General features: G+C 34.0%; 1 protein-coding gene across 1 annotated transcript in view; it reads right to left on the bottom strand.

Moving 5' to 3' along the window:
- Positions 1–15,521: 15,521 nt before the first annotated feature.
- Positions 15,522–24,110, bottom strand: part of LOC118200286 (paramyosin-like) — a 100,866-nt gene continuing 92,277 nt past the window's right edge. Inside the window, exons 11-16 of the mRNA XM_035372235.2 lie at positions 23,393–23,588; positions 21,641–21,769; positions 20,666–20,830; positions 19,748–19,954; positions 19,409–19,609; positions 15,522–17,050 (exon numbers count right to left, since the gene is read on the bottom strand). Of these exons, the coding sequence (XP_035228126.2) occupies positions 16,841–17,050; positions 19,409–19,609; positions 19,748–19,954; positions 20,666–20,830; positions 21,641–21,769; positions 23,393–23,588 (1,108 nt within the window). The 3' untranslated portion in view covers positions 15,522–16,840. The remainder of the gene's footprint in view (positions 17,051–19,408; positions 19,610–19,747; positions 19,955–20,665; positions 20,831–21,640; positions 21,770–23,392; positions 23,589–24,110) is intronic.

Here is a 24,110-nt window from a genome sequence, read left to right on the forward strand (position 1 = left end):
AAACTAAATATTTGCTGTTAAATAAAATGAATACTCATATCGAAAATAATTTCAGTCTAATAGCTCCAGCATTTATTCGCGCGTTACTCTTTTGAATCTAAAATGATATAAAACAAAAATTATCAAAATATTAGAAAGTTAATTACTATTTGAATAGAAAGAAGGGCTATTTAAGCAAAGGTTACGCAAGTTATTTTTAGAGCATGTCTACCTAATCCAGGCCACATTGTGCAATGATTTTTAGCGATTTGATTCAGTGAAGTTGAGTTCTTCTAGCCATTTCCTTGTCTCGCCGTATTCTACGAACCAGAGCCTTTCCTGCGCGTTAAATTACTCTGTGAGCCGTTAGACTAATCTAACACATTTGAATTAGTTTAACATTACGTATTTCTGTTAAGCTTGGCTTGTGTAAACCCAAGTCGGGTCATTGTTAATTCTTGTGCTAAAATAAAAGGGCTATTTACACCTTTTTTCCGACTTCTGCAGTTTAAAATAAGATAATTATTTCTCTGCAGTCTTTCTGGAGTCCACCAATTTATGCTACCAAAGAAGGTGAGACTCTACAGCCTTACTGACCAAGTAGATTGAAATACCAGTCTTGCATATCGCGTGTTGGCACCTGCTTTCTGTTCTATCTGTATTTCATGTAAACCATTGAAATGTTCAGTGTGAAATGGCAACCAATCATATTTTATGGATCCAAGGGTCAATATAATTATATTTACCAGAAGTTTTCTCATTCTAGAAAAATAAAACACAAGAGGTTTGACACCCATATGACAAAAATTAATAAAAAGTATTTAATTTTAGAGTTTTAGATCATATTTAGGTGTCATTACAAAGATTAAAGAGAGAAATATTTAAATTTGTAAGTATTAAAAATGAATTACCGTTCTAGAAAGAAGTTTCTGATGTTAATAGATTAAGTGTCTAGCATTTCTATGTAAACTGTCGTAAAAAGTTTTGATCTAGGGAGATTTTATTTACATAAACTTAAAGAATTTGTGTTGTATAAATCAATGGCACATAGCCAATTTACACTGCATAAATTAAAAGGAGTGAATATTTCTGATAGAATAAATTATTTAATATGACTGTTATCTTATGAGCCCAAAATAATGGACCTGCATGTTAATATTATTAATGCATTTTTAGCAATTAAAAACTTATATTGCAAAGGAATGTCATTCAGTGACGTTAAAGGCAGAAAAAATACAACCTGTAATTTTTTTAAGCATGACGGCTGAAGACAACCCAAAAAGATAAAGTAACCAATAAAGATAAAAAGCCCCAAATTTTCAAATTAAAAAAATATCTCTATCAGTTTTGTAAGAGAGTCAAATTTTTGCGCTTTTATGGTGTGTATAAATGTTTTAATAAATTCCATATTTACTCAAAACTGAATATAATCGGGTATTTTAATAAATGAAATTGTAAAAAGAAATGAAGGAGTTTATTCATCATATCATCATGTATGAATGCATATACTAGTAAATTACCACATAGGTAATTAATTATCATGTCTATTAACTGCATAATTATTTGCAATTGCATAGTCACGTACAGTTGAGCGATTTCATTTTAGGCTTGCGTCCGTTATACTGATAACTAGTACACCTGGAAACAAGATGTACCACTAATTTTGCCTAATTTTTCTTTCTATAGCATAATAAATTACTGCATTTAATTAGCATTTATCCTAAAACATAAGAGCATTTTATATTTGAAATGCTTTACTTTCAAGTAAATGCGGTATAATTATAGAAAAGATATAAAAAGTTTAATTGGCCGAAAGGGAGCATTAGCTCAGAAGGCCTATTAGTCTCGAAATCATTTTTCAAATAGTTCCCACCAAATATTATCGCCCTGTATTGAAAGAAACTAAATAATGAAGGAACTGCATAAATGCATGTATGTTTTTCGCATTGTGATAAAACAACGGTACCTAGAGCCTTGAATAACGTACGTACCCGAATATGGGCATCTGGAAGCACAAATTTGGAATAAGCGAGCAATGATAACACCGTACGAGAAAAAAAATAAAAAAAAAAAATAATAAAAATAAAAAAAAAAAAAAAAAAAGTTTTTTTTTTCTCGCGCGAGACTGTCCATCACGAATTCTAAAGTTATGATGTTTTTTAAATATTTTTAGCTCAAGGGACATTAGCCCAAATGCTCTCGAAGGATGTATGTGTCTATAAAGGGAAAAAAAAAAAAAAAAAACATATACTGGAGTGATATAAAATCTGAGATGTTTCAGAATTTTTTATTCACTTTTGTGTCTGTATTATATTAATTTTTACTTTTTAAATAGTATTCTTGTAATTTAAGTATCCACTTTATGAGTCTGGATAACAAATTAATGGCCGCATGGTTCGTACATACGGTAAACCGTTTCTTTACCACAATAAAGTAGATTTTGCCACCCAGCTGGTATAATGGTTAGTAACCGAAACGCCGTCGCACGGACCTCCGACCTGAGGTTCTTCACCAATCAGAGTTATGTCCATGCGACGGAAACGAAAGTGGTTAGTGATCCGGACGGCTGTATCGATGAGCTCGGGTTCGAATCGCGGAGAAGACATGGTTGTAACTGTCCGTCCTTTCGTAGGAGGCAATGGTGGCCACTTATTAGGTGCTTTCATAATGAAAGGGGGTTTTCCCCATGTGTAACGTTTATACGAGCCAGTTTTCCTTAGAAAATCCTCCACGAAGGCATCCCTCCTCTTAGGCAGATAGCCCTAGTGTGCTTTGCCATAATTAAATACACCACACCACCATAATGCAAGGCTAATGGGTGTTAAATAAAGCGCACGGCCATTAAAAAAATAAATAAACTGCATTTTTGTTTTAAATTTTAAAGTAGAGTAACATGAATATTAAAAACATTTTTGTACTTGAAATGTATGTCTACGATCAACGGTTAAGAAAATAAAAGCCACACGAGGCCTTTTATGAACTCGGGGCAGGAGCTGTGATCGAAAAATAGTATATTTGTCGGAAAAAAATTTTTTCTGAAAATTATGCCAGCATTTAAATTTAAGTTGTGTATTATTTATAGTGTTCTGAGTTGAAACATATCAACTTCTTTAAATAGGGCTCAATGAAAATGTATAGCATAAGTTGTGAAATGTGTTCCTAATCATAAGGAAAATTTAAATTTTCATTTATTTAAATAAAATTAAATCTGTAATACTGTCTTTTATAAATGTATTTGTAAACTGAAAATGTAAATTTAGCACTTTAACAAATTAACACCTGTTTCATGATAATAAAAAGGATGAAAAGGATAATAAAAAGGATGTACATGAGTATCCTTTTTTTTCTCTTATCATGTAGGATAACTGTAAAGATCGTGACTTGTAAAGATCATGACTTGTGAAGATCGTGACTTAAAGAGAACGTGAAATATAAATAATAGGACAAGAACTTGCATTTTACGGTGTGGCAACAAGAAGAGGATTCGGAAGATTTATATATATTTTGTTTAGAGAGTTTAAAATTTTTATATATTTTAATAGTTGTAAGAGTTTTAACTGTAGTAGTTAAGAGTTTAAAATTTTGATAGTTAAGAGTTGCAGCATTTATTTTTTTTGTTCTGTTTTAAAATTCAAATAAAAGTATTTTGTTCATACTGAAAATTTAGCTTTGTTCATCCTACAAGGTTCAATATCCATTATATTGAAAAAGAAAGGATTTTTACTGGCGCAGTCGACAGGATCGGGGTTTCCCGCATATAATTACGAACCAAAATAACTCAGGTGAGAGCTCAATTTACCTTGTAAACGTAAAATAATTAACTAAGATTATGAAAAGTTAATTATTATTTCCGTCATGTAATCTTAGTTTATTTACTTGTCAAAGTAATGATTACGCCAGTGTTCAAATGTAATTTCGTTTGACTCGCCAGAGTAGGTGAACAACACATTAAGTATTGATTCCACTGATTGATTTTCGTGCCGAATAAAATTAAATTCATTGTGAATTACATTTAAATAGAAAAAGAAAAGAGAAAAAAAATTGTTTTTTTTTTATATATATATATATATATATATAAAACTAAGAGTCTATTAACTGAATAAAATCGAGACATGGCTTTTATGGGACGTGGGAAAAAAGAGGATTTGCTGGTTTTAGCTGCTGAATTAGAAATTCAAGTAGATACAAGTATGAAAATCGTGGCGATAAAAAAATGAAATAATTCAAAGTGATACATATGATGAAGCATTTGCTAAAGAAGTGTTTTTAACAATTATTGAAGAGAGGAAAAGAAAAGATGAGGAACAGCGAAGGAAAGAAGAGATTGAGGAACAGCGAAGGAAAGAAGAGATTGAGGAACAACGAAGGAAAGAAGAATTAGAAGCACAGCAGAAAAGAGAGCACATGGAGTTTGAATTGAGGAAACTCGAAATTGAATCTCGTGTTCGACTAACATAACTCCACCAACAAATGAAAATGGACATCATAATTTTGATTTAATTAAGCTTATTCCCAAATTCAATTTAAGACACGATGATATTGTGATTTATTTATCTTTATTTGAAAGACAAGCTAAAAGGACAAAGATTGATCCTAAAGATTGGTTTTCATGTTTATTGACTTTAATGCCATCTGAAATCATTCAATTAATTGGTAGGGAATATGAAGAAAATTTTGAAGATTATGAGTACATTAAGACCATTTTATTGAAGAGATTTAAATGAAATCCTGAAAGCTTTAGAAAAAAAATTGTAATGCACCAAAAGAGCGCTGTAAAATCATGGAGAGATTTTTGCTACGAAATTACAAGTTATTTTGAAGAATGGATCAATGGTCTTGAAATCACAAATTTTGCCGCGTTAAAAGACTTGATTATTACTGACCAAATTAAGAAAAGAGTACCCTATGAAGTAAGAGACCATCTTCTTGACGACTGGGCGAAGTTCGTTTCCCAACCAAATTAGCTGATAAACTTGACGAATATGACAGTGTTCGTAATATCTCAAAACGGACTGGTGGTAATCCATCAACAGACAGAATTAATAAAAAATGGCAACCTCGTTCTCCACTTCCAGAAAGAGCTTTCAGAAATAAATCGCTGTCCGCTGAAAACACGCCAAGAGTGTACCCATCTCGTAAGAGTGACGAACCACAAAAGCCTAATTTCAAACTAACTTGCTATAATTGTGGAAAAGAAGGTCATACATCTAAGTTATGTACCAAAAATCGGATACCAAGAAGTACTTCTGCAACAGCACAAAACAACTTAATACAAACACAAACACCCCTTGCAGAAAAAGAAAAACCAGAAGTGCTAACTGCCAAGATCTCTGGTCTCAAAATAAGTGTCCTGTCTCAAAATCAGTGGACGTGTCTAGAAACATAGACGAATTAAAACCTGTCAAAGTTAAATGTGGAGATATTATTCTAAATGGAATCGTAGACACGGGAGCACAAATTTCAGTAGTCCGTGAGAAATTGGTTGACAACATACCTTGCGAAGGAGAAAGTAAAATAGAGATATCTTCTGCTTTTGGTGAAAACGAAATTACTCCACTAAAGATTTTCCAGATGAAAATTGACGATGATTTTCACGGTAGACTGTCCATTACGTGTGCTGTTTCAAAAAAGCTAGTTACCGACTTGCTATTGAGTTCTTCAGCTTATGAAACACTCTGTGGAAATATCGAGCTGTGGAACTGTGATCGTCATTGGGATGCATCCACCTTAGAGTACAAAGAGACAGATGATAAACCCTCACCAGTTGAAGACAATACTACAAATTTGGCTATTGTTAATCAGATTTCCCAAGAAAACATAGAGTCTCTGAAAACAACGAACAGAGTAAGACTAGAATTCAAGACACATCAAGAACAAGACGAAACTCTGAAAAAATGCTTTGAATGGGCAAATAAAAATCAAAATTCATATACTTTCGATGATGGCATATTACTTCATTCCGAATATATCTGTGGTGAAAACATTAAGCAAGTTGTGTTACCTTTAGAAAAAAGAAGGGAAGTCCTAAAAATGGCACATGAAATCCCTCTTGCCGGCCACCTCGGTGAGAAAAAGACAATTCAACGAATCAAGTACTCATTCTTTTGGCCTACTATTAAGCAAGATGTTAAAAAATTCTGTGAAAGTTGTAAAGAATGCCAATTGAGGAGAACAGTTACGTACAAAGATCGAATCCCAATTCAACCTATTGTTAGACCGGAAACACCCTTTGAAGTATGGAGCGTGGATTGTGTCAGGCCATTAGAACCTCCATCCAAGAGAGGTCATTGGTTTGTGATATGTGCAGTTGACCTATGCACCAGATGGGCAGAAGCCACCCCCGTCAAAGACATAAGTGTGAAAACAACATGCAACGTTTTGATGAGGCTTTTTACTCAAACTGGATTTCCAAAAGTGATTTGTTCCGACCAGGGAACTAATTTCACAGCCAAACTCACCCGAGCCTTTGAGAACTTACTTGGTGTGTCTCCACGATTCTCAACTCCAGAACACCCCGAGAGTATGGGTGCTGTCGAGCTTTGGAATAGAACCTTAAAAGAGATGATGAACAAAAATATCCAAGAAAATGGCAGAAACTGGGATTTGAATCTTCCCTATCTCCTGTTTGCCTACAGAGAAGTGCCACATAGCACCACTGGTTTGTCTCCCTTCCAGATGGTATATGGAAGAATACCACCAGGACCATTATCTTTGCTGAAAGAGATATGGACAGGTGAACGTAGCATTCCAGTTACAGCTTCCCGTTCAATTGAAAATTATCTACAAGACCTTTTAGAAAAATTAAGAAAAGCTCATGACATTGCATCAGCAAATTCCAAAATATCTCAAGAAGAGTACACTTCAAGATACAATTTACGTTCTCAAGAAAAGACTTTCAATGTTGGGGACAAAGTCCTCGTGTTAATGCCATCATCATCACATAAATTGCTCAACACGTGGCAAGGACCAGCTACCGTGATCAAACTTACCAGGTCACACTCTGCCAAAATCGAAATGGAAAACGGAAGTATTAGAGAACTCCATATAAATAAGTTAAGGCCTTATATTGCTCGTGTAGATCACGTTGGTATCATTTTTGACCAAGATGAAGAGTTTGGAGATATCCACTATGCACCAGCAGATCTTATGAATAAATCTGCTGATGATATCTGGACCCATTTACAAAATTTGAAAGGCGACTTAAAATATTACCAACGGGAAGGACTATTTAAAATACCAAAATCTTATGTAGATGTTTTCAGTAGCAAACCTGGTCAAGCCAATGTTGATGGTCATGACATCAAGGTTACAGAAGAATGTAATCCGAAAAGATTGAGGTCCTACCGTGTTCCTGTTTCACTTCAAGAGGAAGTCGATCGTCAAGTTAAAGAACTGTTATAATGGGATCTTATAGAACCCAGTGACAGTGACTGGGCACATCCTATAGTATGTGTTGCAAAAAAGAATGGCGGCGTTAGACTGTGCATAGACTTCAGGCTTTTAAATAGCTTCACAATTCCGGACGCCTATCCGATGAAGATTGCTAAAGATTTACTATTCGAAATAGGGAAAGCCAAATTCATAACAGTTCTCGATTTAACCAAGGGATATTGGCAAATTCCTATGAAAGAAGAAGCTAAACCCTACACAGCATTTATCACTCATTCCGGCCATTACCAATGGAAAGTTCTCCCTTTCGGTTTGAAAAATGCTGGAAGTACCTTCCAAAAACCGATGGATAAGGTGCTTGCAAACCATAAGAACTACTGCCGTTCATATATTGATGATGTGGCAATATTTTCTGAAACTTGGGATGGCCACCTCTATCACATCGACCAAGTGTTTCAGACACTGAGAAACGCAGGTATAACCGCAAATCTAGAAAAGGGTGATTTCGGAAAGAGTCACGTGAAGTTTCTAGGACATGTAATAGGTTCTGGCACTCACTCTCCAGATCCTGATCTCAGAAATCTGTCTAAGCCTACCACTAAAAAAGAAGTCAGGAGTCTCTTAGGGCTAGCAAGCTACTATAGGGATTATATCCCAAATTTTTCTGAGATTGTTTTACCTCTAACAAACCTTACAAAGAAGATTTTTCCAAATAATATTCCATGGGACTCTGAAAAAGAAGCAGCTTTCAACAAACTTAAAGAAGAGTTGATTAAAATGCCATCTCTGCATACTCCGGACATCAGCAAGCCCTTTCAACTCTATACGGATGCATCTGCTTTCGCAATTGGAGCGTGTTTAGCTCAAAACGACGAACATGGCAAAGAAATGCCCATAGCATTTTTCAGCAAGAAATTAACGCCCTGTCAACAACGATGGTCAACCATCGAACGAGAAGCATTTTGTGTCATCGAAGCCTTGAAAAAATTTGGCACATGGATTTTCGGTGCTAAAGTGCAGATTGTGTCTGATCACAATCCCCTCACCTACTTGACACAAAGCGCCCCTCATGGTGCTAAACTGTCTCGTTGGGCCTTAGCGTTACAACGGTATAACATGACTGTGACATACCGCAAAGGAAGTTCACATGGGAATGCTGATGCTTTGTCAAGGTTAGCTGTTAACTCTTTCTCTCTCAATGAACTCTGAGCAACATTGTCTCTACGGTGACGAATGTGCTTCTTGTGGGGGGACTTGTAAAGGTCGTGACTTGTAAAGATCATGACTTGTGAAGATCGTGACTTAAAGAGAATGTGAAATATAAATAATAGGACAAGAACTTGCATTTTACGGTGTGGCAACAAGAAGAGGATTCGGAAGATTTATATATATTTTGTTTAGAGAGTTTAAGATTTTTATATATTTTAATAGTTGTAAGAGTTTTAACTGTAGTAGTTAAGAGTTTAAAATTTTGATAGTTAAGAGCTTCAGCATTTATTTTTTTGGTTCTGTTTTAAAATTCAAATAAAAGTATTTTTTTCATACTGAAAATTTAGCTTTGTTCTTCCTACAAGGTTCAATATCCATTATATTGAAATAAGGAAAGGATTTTTACTAAATCTTATTTTTTAATAAAAAGGATAATATAATTATCCATATTATCCGTCTCATTATGTAGGATAATAATAAAAAGGATAATATAATCCTTTTTAGTTATGCAAACTTGTAATATTTAGTACATATTAGCATTAATTCTTTTCAGAACGTCCGGATGTTTCTGATGTTACATCAAGCATTCTTTATCATGGTTAAAATTTAAGAATTATGTAATGGTTTAAAAATAATGGCTTGTCTCTTTAGATTTCAGTGTGCTGCCTGAACTACTGTTTCTCTTATCGGTTCGAGCAACAAAAATGGGAAAAATCACTACAACTGAAAACACTGGACATAATGAATGGTACTTAAAACTAAAAAAGCGTATAATATTAAGACACAAAAATAAATGTGGATTCTGAAATTATATTTTCCAGCGCTATATATTAAGCGTTGTTTCATGACATACTGTTAAGCCTGTAAGGAAAACGGCGTGATTTCATATGTATGAGAAACAAGCTTCCTAACTTAAGTGACGGTTTACACAAAAAAGTTAGTTTTGCAGGACCACAGATCAGAAAAGCATTTCTGAAAAGAAATTTAATCAGCAGCTGAATTCAAGTGAAAGAGCTGCCTGCTGGATAATTAAATTGCAAGTTTTCTGGTGATGTATAGGGCAGAGTACTGGAGAAAAATTTATGAAACCATAAGATACAACATACCCACATAGATTTCTTAAGTACCCCCTAGATTTCTTATCCACCAGTCTGAAGAATAAGCAAGAATGTAGCGAGCGTTTTCATCAGGAAATTTCCAGCACTGAAAAATTATATCGAGATCTTTGAAAATTTAATATGCTTGCTGGCGTCTGCTGGGCGCTTAAGGGGGATAGTCTTCAGCCCAAACACGCAATATTAGGTTTTTAAGGTAGCCGTTCTTCAGCTCAAACACGCAAAGGATGGTAAATTTATATGTTTCTTCCTCGATGCATATGCAGATTTATGTATTAACATGTAAATTTTGACTAAGAGTCACGACCTGTTTACGTGGTAGAAAAATTTCCATTACAATTTGATTTCGGTGACAGAAAAATTGTTAGGTTCACATTTTTTATTTGGATGACAAGCAAAACGTTAAAATGTAATCCTAAGTGAATCAATAAATTTACCAAAATACTTATTTAAAATTAAAATCATTTTTGTGCTTCGTTGTTATAAATAATTAAATCCTATTGCAAAAATAATGGAATTTTTAAAAATTTTTTAAAAAAGTATTTGTAAACATGACTGAGAAGGGTATTTTGTAACTTAGTAACCGAACTAGGAGAGAAAATAACGTTTGTGATTGAGAAGATTGACTGAGAAAAGTATAGAGACATTATTAAGAGACATTATTAATAAGTAAAGAGACTTATGCAAATAATGGGATAAATCAGATATGTCTTCGCCAGGATTCGAATCTTCTAGTGTCAACTGTGCATGCTAACCACTTACGTCACGAAAAATGAACAAAAGAATGGGATAATTTGTAATAGGTTTCGCCAGTTAAAGGGGGAATGGAGAGAAGTATAAGACCCAGTCGACTAAATTCAGGTAATGACGAGTTCTCGTCTAATACGATTCAGTTCGAACGCCATTATATAATCTTGCCGAGATCCGAACCACGGATCTTTCACTTGCTAGCTAGACCTTTTTACCACTTACACTACGACAGCACTCACAGGGGAAATAAGATAATTCCTATACTATAATTTGTAGTATAATTTGGTAGTTACGAATTATCTCATCGACCGTTGGTGGAAATTTTGGCCACGGTCACCAGTGGTCAATGGTTACTACGGAATTCTAAAGGAAGTGGTCAACCATAATTGGCGCTAAATCGCACTACTTGGCCGGTTGATGGGATGATACGTAAGTACCTAATTTTTTATACACTGCATTAGGGAGAAAGGGCTCGCAGACTTGGCTTAGTTTAATTTATTTAATTTACCTTAACACGGTTAAACGCCCCAACCCCTAGAGGCGATCCAAGGATGCATAAGCGTCCAGTCAACCTAAGGGGACTTATAAGATATATAGTCTGGGATTATATTTCGCAAGTCAAAAGTGGACGGCTAGCTTCCACCAAAATAGCACATCGTAGTCCGTCCTCAAGTGCTGAATAAAAGCGAAAAATTCTCTTCATATCAGTAAAGTTTATAGACCTTTTCGTTCGACTGTATTTGGTGATGTGAGGAACTGTCGTATATAATTTACAGTAATTCATTGACAGATTGTTGAATACAGTGCTGAAGAGCTGTTGATAATTTAATAATTTATTTTTGTAGACTTTAACTGATGTTTAACTTTTTAAATTTTTAATAACACAAAATTAACGTGGGGCCAGTACTCCCTCGTTAAAGCGATCACCGCGCTTAGTTGCCAAAACCTGGCAGACTTTATCGCCTGGTCTGTAACGAGAAAATTTCAAATATCGCCAAAGGCTTATGCGACGGCCACTTTAAGAACAAAGTACGTATGTGGCTTCCTAACACGTAGTCGGAACGTTTGCTCGAACATGTATATAACATAGATACTAGTACTAATAACTCTTTCAAAACTATGAAGACTGCATTAAAAATACATGACATGAACGAAGGCCGACTGTTTAAAATCATGTAGCACGTTAAACACGTAGCATTACATTAATGATATTACAAACAAATAACCGCTGAAACAGTTCATGTACAGGACATTTGAGAATTTGAACTGATTTAGAATTAGATGTCTTGCATTACAATTTCATATCATCTTGCATTTATAACTTACTCACACTGCCATGAAGAATGTTATTCCTTTATTCAGAAAATGGAAATATTGAAATGAATACTTAACACTGATATCATACTCTGATTATCATCCCTAACTTAATGCTACTTTGTCTGGAACTTCAATCGCTTGTTCTGATCTAGGAATATTTCTGTTTCTGTTTAAAAATTCCGAAAATATGACATTTCAAAGTTAGCTGCTTGTGATGAGAAGTGCCAGTACCATCTGTATATGTATCAATGACTTCCATATTACTCCGATAAAAATCAGTACTGACGTTCTTCATTTTTGTAAATCTATTTCACATAGTGCTTCCTTGGCGTATAATTTCGGTTTAAATAAGATAAAACGATCTTTATTGATAAGTTGATAAATTTTGTAGATAAATTTATATAGATAATTAATTAACGAATGAATGAATTTAATAAGATCTTTATAGATTAAATTAATAACCATTTTTGGCGAAGTCTGGAAAATGGCCAACTGTAATAATGATGATTGATTTAATTGAGGTGTAAAGCAAAATTCCGATTTGCTGTTTAACGGAGTAGAAATTTTTTGATACCGATACATACTTTGTTACCTGTAAAAGGAAAAATGATTTAATGTACACATAGTTATTATAAGAAACCCCTAAATGTCATGATGTACGAAATATTTTATTTAATTTTTATTATTAAAGAATGAAGTTGTGTGAAACACTTCCATCTGTTATAGTGATGAACGTTAAATTGGTTTTGATTTACTCGGTTTGATACATTATGACAAAGCACACTAGACATTCTAAGGAAAACTGGTTCGTTTACACATTGCACATGGGGAAAACCACGAAAACGCCCATACAGCCAGCCCGTTCGCCTGTCATCGAACCCAGGTTGGAACTACCAGTGATCAGCGATTTTACCGCTCCACCGTTGAAATGTTGATTGAATTATATACTGAATTACTGCTCCTTTATGTATGACTTTAAATACATTTACGGTAATATAATTTCATTTTATCGTCCGTAGAATTTCAGAAATCAGAATATTTTATAAGATTAATAATATATCTAGCCTCCCTACTGGGATAGTGGTTAGTGCCACTGACTGCCGTACCGAAGGACCTGGGCTTGAACCCAGGAAAAGTCCATGGATATTTGTAAATGTGTAGGGTCCGTGCCGCTTGGGGGCACTCTAAATATGCGGCGAGCCGAAGATCCGCTTGAGACGTTGGTGGTAGGGAAAAAGGGATAGGAGACCTTCGGACCCGTCTTTCCTCATGCTGCTCTCCTTCATAATTGAGGGCGGAACTCCGCAAAGTCGCACTGCCACCTGGATGGTGCTCAAGGCTGTTGCCAACGACAGGCGCAATCTTGCGCTTCTTGTCACGATTAACTTTGTAGACTTGGTCTGATGTTACGATCAGATAGGTAAGATAAGTCACAACAACAAAATATTTCTAATAGTTGTATTTTTAATCAGTTTTCTAAGATTTAACTTGATTCAATTATAATTTGTCTTATAAAGCTAACTACATCACCTGCAGAGAAAATTAAAATAAAAGAATACTAATTATAATTGAAGAAAACTACAACTACTGTATTGACCTGATTATGCAAGTAATATGTATTGCTTTGGAAATTACATTCGCATGGTATGTAGACCAATTAATTAACCTTTAGTTTAATATCTCATATGATCAAGGTTCTGTTATAAGCAATACACTTAATTTTCTGATAAAACATTTAAAAAGAATGCAGAATCCTTCCATATTTGAGACCAGCATAATTTTTGCCGTTATTATACTCTGACGTTACTATACTGAAATGTTTTAGTACTTTCCCGTTAATGATATTATTTCACCGAGGTTCTGGTACCAAACTGCTTTCTAAATGTGTTACCAACTGAAAGAAATAGTTATCAAGTGCAATTTTGCAATGTTACAAACTGCAATGTTAAACAATTGCTACTAAACGAACTATATGCAAAAACAGCTCGGCTCGTTTCGAAACAAAAGAAAAAGTACCAAATTTGCCTCAAAATTAAATATTCCATGTTTTATAAATATGAGCTACTTTATGTATAAGCCGAGAGGTGAAATTTTGCTACAAAAATTCGGTCAAAATTGAGACTGCATGTGTAAGCCGAATTTAAATTTCCCAATGAGTCCAGCAACACATATCGCCAAGTGTCAAAACATTTGTCTTCTATTTTATACAGTTACAGGCAGATGCTAGGCTAGCATCTCTATAGTACCATAGCTGATTGAAGTACTGTTGTACCTAGATATTAAGCTAGATATTAAGCTTCCGCCCCAGTTTTGAGGGAAAACACCCATTGGGCGGTTCAAGTGTCTCCCACGTCTCTTTCTCAAACCATGGAGGTTTTACTTCCTACCTCCATGCCCCAAACTCTTGAGAGGAGTTCCAACTTATTTCTAAGCTGAAGGAGAGTATTAATTCAACTTTTTTTACCTTTTTAAGCTTTCGCTTCGGGAAAGGCTCACCAGTGGGTGAGCGGTACGCTTACCAAACACAGTTAGTTCAAGGACGAGAGTATTGCAGAGTGAAGGAAACATTTATACCTTAACAGGTTTTCTTCTTCAGTGATCCCAATTTGAGAGCCCCCCCCCAATGTGTATCATTTTGCACTTATAGCGTGGTGAATTTAAATTTTTTTTTCTTACTCGTGATAATTATTCTCAATCAATCACATAATTTTTTTCCTTCTCTGCTGCATTCTTGTTTTTACGAGTAAAATAAAATTATTTTCTTACGATTAGCTAAAGATGCCTGAACAGAAAAGAAGTGCATTTACTATTAGTTTTAAATTTAAAGTTTTCAATTTTGCTGAAAAATGCTATTAAGATGATATTACGGTCAAAGAACGATGTTAATAGTAAAATGGAAATCGATGGCATTTAACCGGACTTAGGTCTAGCAGACTAAGAGTTCTAAGAATTGTGCTAGAAAATTCCGATATTAAGAAATTTGATTCAGATATATTAGCTTTATAATTATATAATGTTACTCTTGTAATCGAATTATTTATAAATTCGTTTTAGCTCCTATATGAACTTATCTCCAAAACTTCATGATTAACTTTGCCAAAAACATTCGGCTTATACACGGATATATACGATAATTTTATTCAACACAAATCCCTTTTTCTTTCACCCATCAGCGGCTGAGGATAAAATCGCTAAATTCTGGTAGTTCGGTCCAGATTTAGAATTACGGAGAATGAGTTGGTTTATATGGGCGTTTTCAGGATGTTTGCAATGTTTAACGTGTATACAAGGCAGTTTGCCTTAGCATTCCTTCACGAAGGCGTTCCTTCTTTTTGGAAGATAGCCTTCGAGTGCTTTACCATAATCAAAGAAACCAAAAACCTTTCTCTTCCAATACAAATAACTGTGTTTATTGAATAAAAATTCCTAATAAAGAAGGCAACTTGCTTCAGAAAAATTTTACATAAATACACTTAAATGTTAATTTTTAAAGTTAACAAATGTTACTCATAAATATATTTAAATTATCAATCCCTTAGTAATGTTGATGAAAGACTATTATTTATACTGACTCGAAGACTAGAGTATTTCATTAAGTTCCCAGTGCTCTAACGATTATCTCCAAATCTTAGATAAACTATAAATGCAGTATATGACTATCATCATATAGCTAGTCATCATATAGATTCTTGTTTTTAATTATCAAATCCATTTCTGATGCATGATTCAAATCCAAAAATGAGTAGTACAAAAACAAACAAGTTTTTTCTACACATTTTATTTTATTCTGTTAATAACTGCAATGAAAGACACATTTATAGCAACCAGAAGGCGTGCAATTTTGTTTTAAGCGTTAATTCTGCAGTATTATCTTGCAAAATACTACAACAGAAAGCCAATTTTTAAAGCTCGTGCAAAAGTTGATTAAATATGTCAAGTTCATAATAATTCATTCTCGCAGGCAACAGCAGATGACACAAATCCGCATTTAAAAGCATCAGAATATTAAAGCGCGTATCCTTGCGTTAAATAGCAATTAAAGACTCCCGAAGCTCGTGTGCTGAGCAGAAAACCTCTCGAAGAAGTTAGAGGCTCAGTAGAAAAGTGCTGTATTTCTTGCACAAAATACAAGAAAAGAAAGCGATGCTAAGTGAATGTTACTACTCACCTATATTTCCAATGATACACATAACAGAATATAATGTTTCAATTCCGAAATAATTACAGAAATGATAATTAGATACACTTGAAAACAATCACAAGGCTTTAAAATACACAAAACAACAAGCTCAGAATTTCTCTGTTAAATGAGCAGCTTGTTTCCAAGGCTGTATGCTGATGGGGAAAGACGGAATTAACTTCCTTTATAATTTGTTTGCATGTGTGTATGCATTATTATACTGAACAATCTTAAACGACATCCTACACGTTTACTGAAGATATATTTCGTGCCTGAGCAATGAACATGATCTACCGAAGCTTAAAAGAATCAAGAATTCTGTCTACATTGCTGAGGCATAAAAATCTCCGAAGATACAACCGTGAAATATCGAATGTTAATATAAAAAAAAGCGAAAAAAATGTATACAGACAGACATCAGTTAATAGTTCTGCACTTATCAAAGTTGTTAACTATACTTTTACAGCTAAAGAAAAGGAAACGTACTTTTATTTTTGTGTAATGTTCAAAACAATATTCACAAAACGAACAACAAGAGTTAACATCGAAAGAACTGAAAAGAGCCAGTTCTTTTTACAATTTACTTGTCAAATCTGCAGACTGTTGCTGTCCCACACTTCAAGGCCTTCACGTAAATTTACGGCACTGCAAGATATAATGAATGATAATCATAATTACAATGAAATATTCTAGTGCAAATACGATTGTTATTCATTAGTACCTCATGTATAAATATAAGGCAATATCATGGTTTCCAAACCATTTTCCCTTTCAGTTAGATCCTAATTTGCCTTGAAATATGAGTCAGACAGCAGACTAAAGTTTGGGGATTGTAAATGTAACAAACAAGGAATCACGTATAAGTACAACAAGAAGAGTTTTTCAGCTCATTTTCTCCTTCTTAGTAGTTCTGTGTCATGGAACTGCTGGATGATTCTTCGGTGGTAGTTACAAATACTTGCTTGACTGCTGCGGGTCCGGTAACGATGGTCCTATGACGAGATCGGATGAAAGATAAGTTGCTTTCGGCCTGCTCTGCTCTATCTTCTGCTGCTTCCAGTTCTCTCTGGAAACGGCGGACGCGAGTAAGATTCTGCTGTGTCATTCCCTCCTGAAAAGGAAGAGAAATATTTAGTAAAGTCAAAGAAATCAGTTTTGCGTAGTCTATTAATTTGTTTAAAAAATTTGTAGAAATCAGTTTTGCATAGTCTATTAATTTGTTTAAAAAATTTGTATATTAAAATATTTGGCTATAATGACTGATATTTGATACGTTTCGGCTAACAGGACATCAGTCGTAGTTGTGCGCTAAAGCGCCAAATGTGATAACTTAACTTATTTCAGCTCAGGAGTAGTAGTGTTCATACCTGTGCAATAAAATCTTTGCAAAAAAGCAGGAAGAATGGATGTCGAGATTTTTAAATGCGTTTTTTAAATTTCTCGCTGAGATATTTAATTGTTTTTTGTGTTGAACTCCTGATAGTTTTTGAAAAAATGATCAATATGGATTGCACAGTTTGGAAATTCGCAAAATCAAGTTATTCCAAGTGTAAGTTAAATTCTGAAAAAGTTTGTTCACAAATCCAGAAAATGAAACTGTATTTTATTACTTCTCAAGTAACCTAAATTGCATTAAACTGGAAGATCGTAACACGAGAAGAAAGGTTTACAAAGCCGATGCAAGTTCGAAGGTTTGTACATATTTTTTCTAATAGCTAATCGATTTGTTTACTTCTAATATCAAGAGCTCATGTTAATAGAGCTTTTTCAACACTAACTAGGAAAATACATTGTACACCGTCTATCCGAAAAACTTACATAGATTATCTTCCAGGCGTTGTCAGTACTGTAATTAAGGTAGCAGATGATATTTCCATTTTTATCTGGGTATCGTGGTTCAGTCGGGAAAGAGGATTCGGTGGGTTTGTACGAAACGATAGAAGGAGAGAGAGATTTGTTCTTGCTGCACGACAATGGTCCCGCTCACACGGATGGAGCTGTGGTGCAGTTTCAAGTGAAGAGGCGTGAACTGATTTTTAACCGCCTTCCATACTCACCCGATTTGGCCCCGAGTGACTTTTTTTATTCCCGAAAATTGAACTTCACAGGAAGGGTCAACGCTATGATCACGTAACCAGCATTTTAACTGTAATCCGGAAGTTGAATAGCATCCCAAGCAAAAACTTTTTTGACAATTTCATATGGTTGTATGAATATTCTGTGTGCCATACTCAAATGTGTATGCGTGTGTATGGAGTCAGGTGTATGGAGTCAACTGTGTATGGAGACTATGCAGAGCAGCTGAAACATTAAAACCTTCATCTTAAGTTTTCTCTAGTTTTCATTAATCCAGTCTTCAAACCTTTCAGATGATCTATAACGTTTCATTGAAATAGTTGCATGTATTTCAGAATTTCTGTATTTGTGATTATTTTGTGTATTTATTTTCCATTTAATTGTTTAGCGATTTTAGTTCAGTTTAAACAAGAAGTTTAATTTTTTATTTAAACATTTTCTTTATGCCTCATTTCGCCATGTACTCACTCATTCCTGAAATTTTTGCAGATTTGATTAGTAAGCTGTTTAGTATAAAGTCAGAGAAATATTTCATAATCATATGAGTTGTAATACATTTTTGTACACATTTGTTGCACATGTTTGGCTGTGAGAAACGCCTATAGTGCTTGCCTGTTAATTAGCGAACGCCGCTGCTCTAGGGAATTAGAATTACCAGACATTAGCCTAGGTGGTAAGTTCCATATTGGTTTATATTTTAGTTGTGCAACAAGGTTTGGTTTATTTGATTATGACAAAGCGTACGAGAGCTATCTGCCTAATAAAAGGAATGCCTTCGTGAAGAACTTTCCAATGAAAATTGGCTAGTATGTAATTTACACATGGGGGAAAACCACGAAAACACTCATGTAGCCAACCCATTCTCCAGGATTCGAACCCCGGTCGAACTACCAGTGTTCAGCGACTTTATCGCTGCGCCCCTGGTGGGCCAGTTGTGCAACGAATGTGGATAAGAATTATTTAGATTGTATCCAAGAAAATTTTACCTTCCAGCTTTTTTTCTCTGCCGTTAAAGTTTAATCCTTAATTTGACCTTCACAAGATGTGAGGTAGAATAAAGTTAAGTTATCTGTATTATTATTATGCTTTCGCAATTTAGTACAGATAAATCACCTATAACTAAAAAATTATAGCTTTTAGGTAATACTGAGGGGTGAGAGGGAAAATTTAATTTGTTAATAGTTAGAAATAGCTCTTCAATTGTTATACACTATACTGTTAAAATTACATTTTATTACATTTGCGAGTTCGTTTTAAGCCACAGAAAACGTACACTTAATAAAGAATTTTAAATAATTTATTAGTAAGAAATAAAAGAGGAAAAATTGTTAGAGAGAGAAACAAGGACAAAATGTAAATTAATTTAAAAGTCAGTTAAATGTGACAACTATACCTGTTCAGATAATTGCCTCTTGTATACTTTAACCTTCTCAGTCAGTTTCTCGACAGCATCATTAAGCATAGTGATAGTCTTATGGTCCTCTTCGGTCTGCAACAACAACTCCTTGACACGGTGCTCCTTCTTGCGCATCATCTTCTGTGTCTCAGCATGGCGTTTCTTCTCTTCATCCAATTCCAGTTCGATATCACGGATCTGCAAGAAAATGGTTATTTTATTATGAGATACATATACTACACGTGGGAAGCAAAGTTGAATTTCTGAGCTCGGTTGTCATATATTAAGGAAAGTTCTAAGCGAGTTAATGTAGTTAGTTCACATATGTATAAGTACCCTAGATTCAAGCTTGCTAATGACTCGTCTTCCTCCAGCCAATGCATTGGTTTCCACTTCCTCAATACGGATCTGCAGATTCCTGACTTCCACTTCCAGGGACTTCTTAATGGATTCGATCTTCACAATTCTGTCTTGTTCCTCTACCAAAAGATCTTTAGTGGATTTCAGTTCTACAACGACACGGTTGTATCTCTCATCAGACACCTGAAATATTTCAGTGCATAATTAGAAAAGCAAAACTACAATGATATACGCATCTCAGCGTATTGTTTTTACTTTCATTGATTTTCTTAAAAAGCACCTTGGAAATAATACTTAGCTATAATAGCTTACCTTTTATTGTCTTCATTAATTATCTAAAAAGTGTGCGCGTGGCAAATTTAATTACAGTCACTTGCAAAATTACTTAACTTTAAAATATCAGCTTTAAAAACAAATCTCTTATAAATGCAACAACGTAGTTAATATTAAGGAAGAATAGAATTAGGATATAGACACAATAAGTTTTGCATAATTAACTTGAAGATACACAGATTTAGAAACACTGAAAGTATTTAGGATTTATCTGACAATTTAAGATGGTAGAATACGGTATACATTCATACCAACCACAACTAGTGAATTTTAAATAATTATTTTGATAATAAATGAAGGAAACTATTGTATCAGAATATATTTTTTCGAGAAACAACAAATTCTTAAAAATGTTAGAGTAAAATATTACGTCAGAGTAACATGTATACATATACTATTTCTACATTCTACTGTAACTATCATTTGTGTTTGTACTTCATTTAAATTACTCTTTACTTGTATCATTTTCGGACACCATACTATTTCCTTTTTTTTACTAGATATTTTAACCATTGCGAGATAAATCATCTATAAATACAGCATTAAAATATAATGATTTACCCTAAGCTCCTTGGATATTTCCTCATAATCGTTATGCAAGGACAAGAATTCGTTCTCCAATTTGCTTTTAGCAGATGTAAGGTTCACGTTTAAGGTGTTCAGTTCAGATACCTTGGACTGAGATTCATCCAGAGACTGCTCAATAGCACGTTTCGACCTCTGAGTCTGAAATTTGAGGAGAAAAGGATATAAGCTTATTAAAATAAAGCAGAATAGAATGAAGAATGACTCAAAAGCAAAATCTTCAGAGATTAAAATCTACTCAATCAAACCATACTGAAAAACTTTTAGCATTTATTGTGTTCAAATAAAGAATTTTAATGTTAATTCTTTAACTGTTTTTAATAGGAATTTAGACTGTTTTTAGTTGAAATCTCGGTAAATCAACGATTTTTCATATATTAATCAGTTTAAAAAATACGTGTGTAAATTAAGCTTCCAAAGACACGCACTAAAGATATGCAAGCATATTTTGAATAACTATCAGCTACAATTTTTTTATTCATTTTCTCTAAGTACTATAATTAAATTATTGTTCGGCATACTTAAAAATAGATGACTATATTTTCTGTGCTATACTTATATCCGGTATAGTTATCATTATTATAAAAAGCAGATATAAATAGAGCTGAGTTTTATAGAGCTGAGTTATAAACAGAGTAGAGTTTTATAGAGCTGAGTTATAAACAGAGTAGAGTTTTATAGAGCTGAGTTATAAATAGAGCTGAGTTTATTATTTGGCCGTGAAGCGTACCACTTAAGAGGTTGCTCGATGGCGGGAAAGACGATTATTTTACGAGATATAAATAGAGTTGAGTTTTATTTATATAAATAGAGTTGAGTTTTATTTATATAAATAGAGCTGAGTTGCATAAAACTCGATTTTGACTGAAAGAAGACTGCTTTAAGGTAACGAGTGAAATTCGGAAATTAACTATTTAAGGAACCGCATTAATTTATTCATTTTGTTCATACCTGTTCAAGGGTCACTCTAAGCTCTTCTAATTCAGCAGTCAGGGCTTGGCACCTTCGTTGTGATACACCCAGTTGGTCCAAAGACTGTTGCAGTTGCCGGGTGACTTCATCGTAGTGGGATTGCAGTTCCTAATCATAAAAAAGGAAAATGTAATAATCAGAACCTCAACAATGCTGAATTAATTACGAATAACCTTGAATTTTAACATTAAAGGGGGAAAAATGTCAAAAGCAGACCAAGATTAGAATAATGACCTGCAGACATTGAGTGACCTCCGTTTACTAAACAAGAAAAGTTTGCGAATTTGTTATTTTTTATATTAAAAAAATATTTTATACTCATATAACACTTAAAAAGATCTCATACTTATTTACATAAACATTCCTTATTGTAGTCTATGAATCCAAATATAATCAGAGCCGGGATAAGATATTTTTTCATCTGAGGCAAAAAGGTAAATGCGTGCCATCTATATCTATCTATCTATATATATATATATATCAAAATAGCTATATTTGTATTAAACAAAAGTAACTGTATTAAATCAAAATATCATATTTCTTATATCGTAATTATACCATAATTCGTAAAGTATTTTTAATCGTTGCTTTATAAATTAAGAAAAAAAATATAGCCAATTATTTATAACTTTCAAATGAAAATGTTAAATTTTTTTTGATAATTAAGAAATAACATCGAAATGTACATTGCATTAATTTTCGGGTTTTCTTGTAATTCTTCCTATTGTTTTATTAATTTAAGTTTGCCGAAGTTTATTCCTTCTAATAATAACTGACAAATTTAAAAACATAATTAAAGTCATTTTCGAATACGTATAGCCAATTTGGCGCCCCTTCTAGTGATTCACCTGAGGCAAGTGCCTCATTTGCCACACCCTTGTCCCGGCTCTGAACATTATTATTGTTATTTACGTGTTCTGCTCTACGGCACTACACGGAAGGGAGGGATGCCTTCGAGGAAGTCTTTCTAAGGGAAACTGGTTGGTATTAATACGTTACACATGTGTAAAACCACGAAAACGCCCATACAGCCAACCCCGTTCGCGGGATTTGAACCTCGTACCGAACTACCAATGTTCAGGAACTTTACCGCTCGGCCACTGGTAGGCCTATGAATTCAAATACATAGAGGAAAAAAAGTTGAATCTTTTATTTTTTGTGTTTACGAGCTATTTAAACAAATCATCGTACCGGAGATGCAACGCAATACGAAAGGTTTGGTTTCCCTAGTTAGGAAGTAATATTTTGCATATAGTTGTGTCAGTTAGTTTTATGAACAGTTAAATAGTGTTCCTGTCTTCTTTTGTTTTACGTCATATATGTCAGCTGAAATTAGGTTATGTAAATTAAAAACATTCAAAAGTGTTTAAAAAATTAAAATAAACTGCAGTTCTTCTGTATTAGAATGAACTTCCGGATGCTGCTTCCGAGAAAAGTTTGCATTACTTTGCATTGGTCGAGGCCGTAGTACTACCGCTAGATGCGCGAGTCTTTCAGTATGTAGTTTATAAAAGCAACGAAATGCGGTGTACAGCAGAGTGTAAATAAAGCATATTTAGTTTCTAATATATCGATATGGGAAAGTTGGTTAATTACAAAGCGATAATTCTTCAACAACGAAGAAATAGCTCTGAGTGAAGTACCTTTATGTAAGAAGATATATAATAATAGCTTAATTAGCAGAGTGAAAATTGAGCGAACTTTTTGTAACTAAAGGAACTAAGTAATTACCGTTATCTTAGTGGACTGGATCTTGATGGTCTTCTGCATATCAATGTTTTGCTTGTTGGCAACATCCAAAGACATCTCAAGCTCTGTGATCTGGACTTGCATCTTCTTCTTGATGCGGGCAACTTCAGTTTTAACTTTAGCTTCGGCTTCTGCCAATCGTTGGCTAAGCTGATCCATCTCAATGGCCATCTGTTTCCTTTAAATACAATATAAAAACAATAGAAAACTTCATTTTAAGAATCAACAAGGACTTTTCACATTTTTGCAGTAAATTACGCAAATGCTTAATACATGATCCCTTAAAATTGTTTGGTAATTTTCTTGGGAAATATATTCACAGAAAATGAATGTTTTTTAAAAATGCAGTTATGAAATCCATTTTTAGTCAAATATTTACTTTTGTGTAGTTTATATACACAAATTTATTATAAAATTTCGTGTGGGCGTAGAACTTGTCAAAATTCTGGAAGGATGAGTTTTACTGATGGTTGATAGAAGCTTTGATTCATTAAACACAGAGCGTGATTGCTATAATTTGAGTGTATCTGGACAGCTCATTTTAACTCTTGGTGGTCCTACTAAGTCATCGATGCTTACTCTATCTCTGTTAACTGTTGAAATAATTCCCTTCCCTTTACACTTTCATTGATTTAAAAGGATTCCAGGAAAATATAAAAATAGGAACTGCTATTCAACTGCTTTTTACCAAATTTTATTG

Source organism: Stegodyphus dumicola, chromosome 6 (assembly GCF_044657685.1).
Source record: "Stegodyphus dumicola isolate Sdum_Otavi_A_Nest chromosome 6, ASM4465768v1".
Lineage (NCBI taxonomy): Eukaryota > Metazoa > Arthropoda > Arachnida > Araneae > Eresidae > Stegodyphus > Stegodyphus dumicola.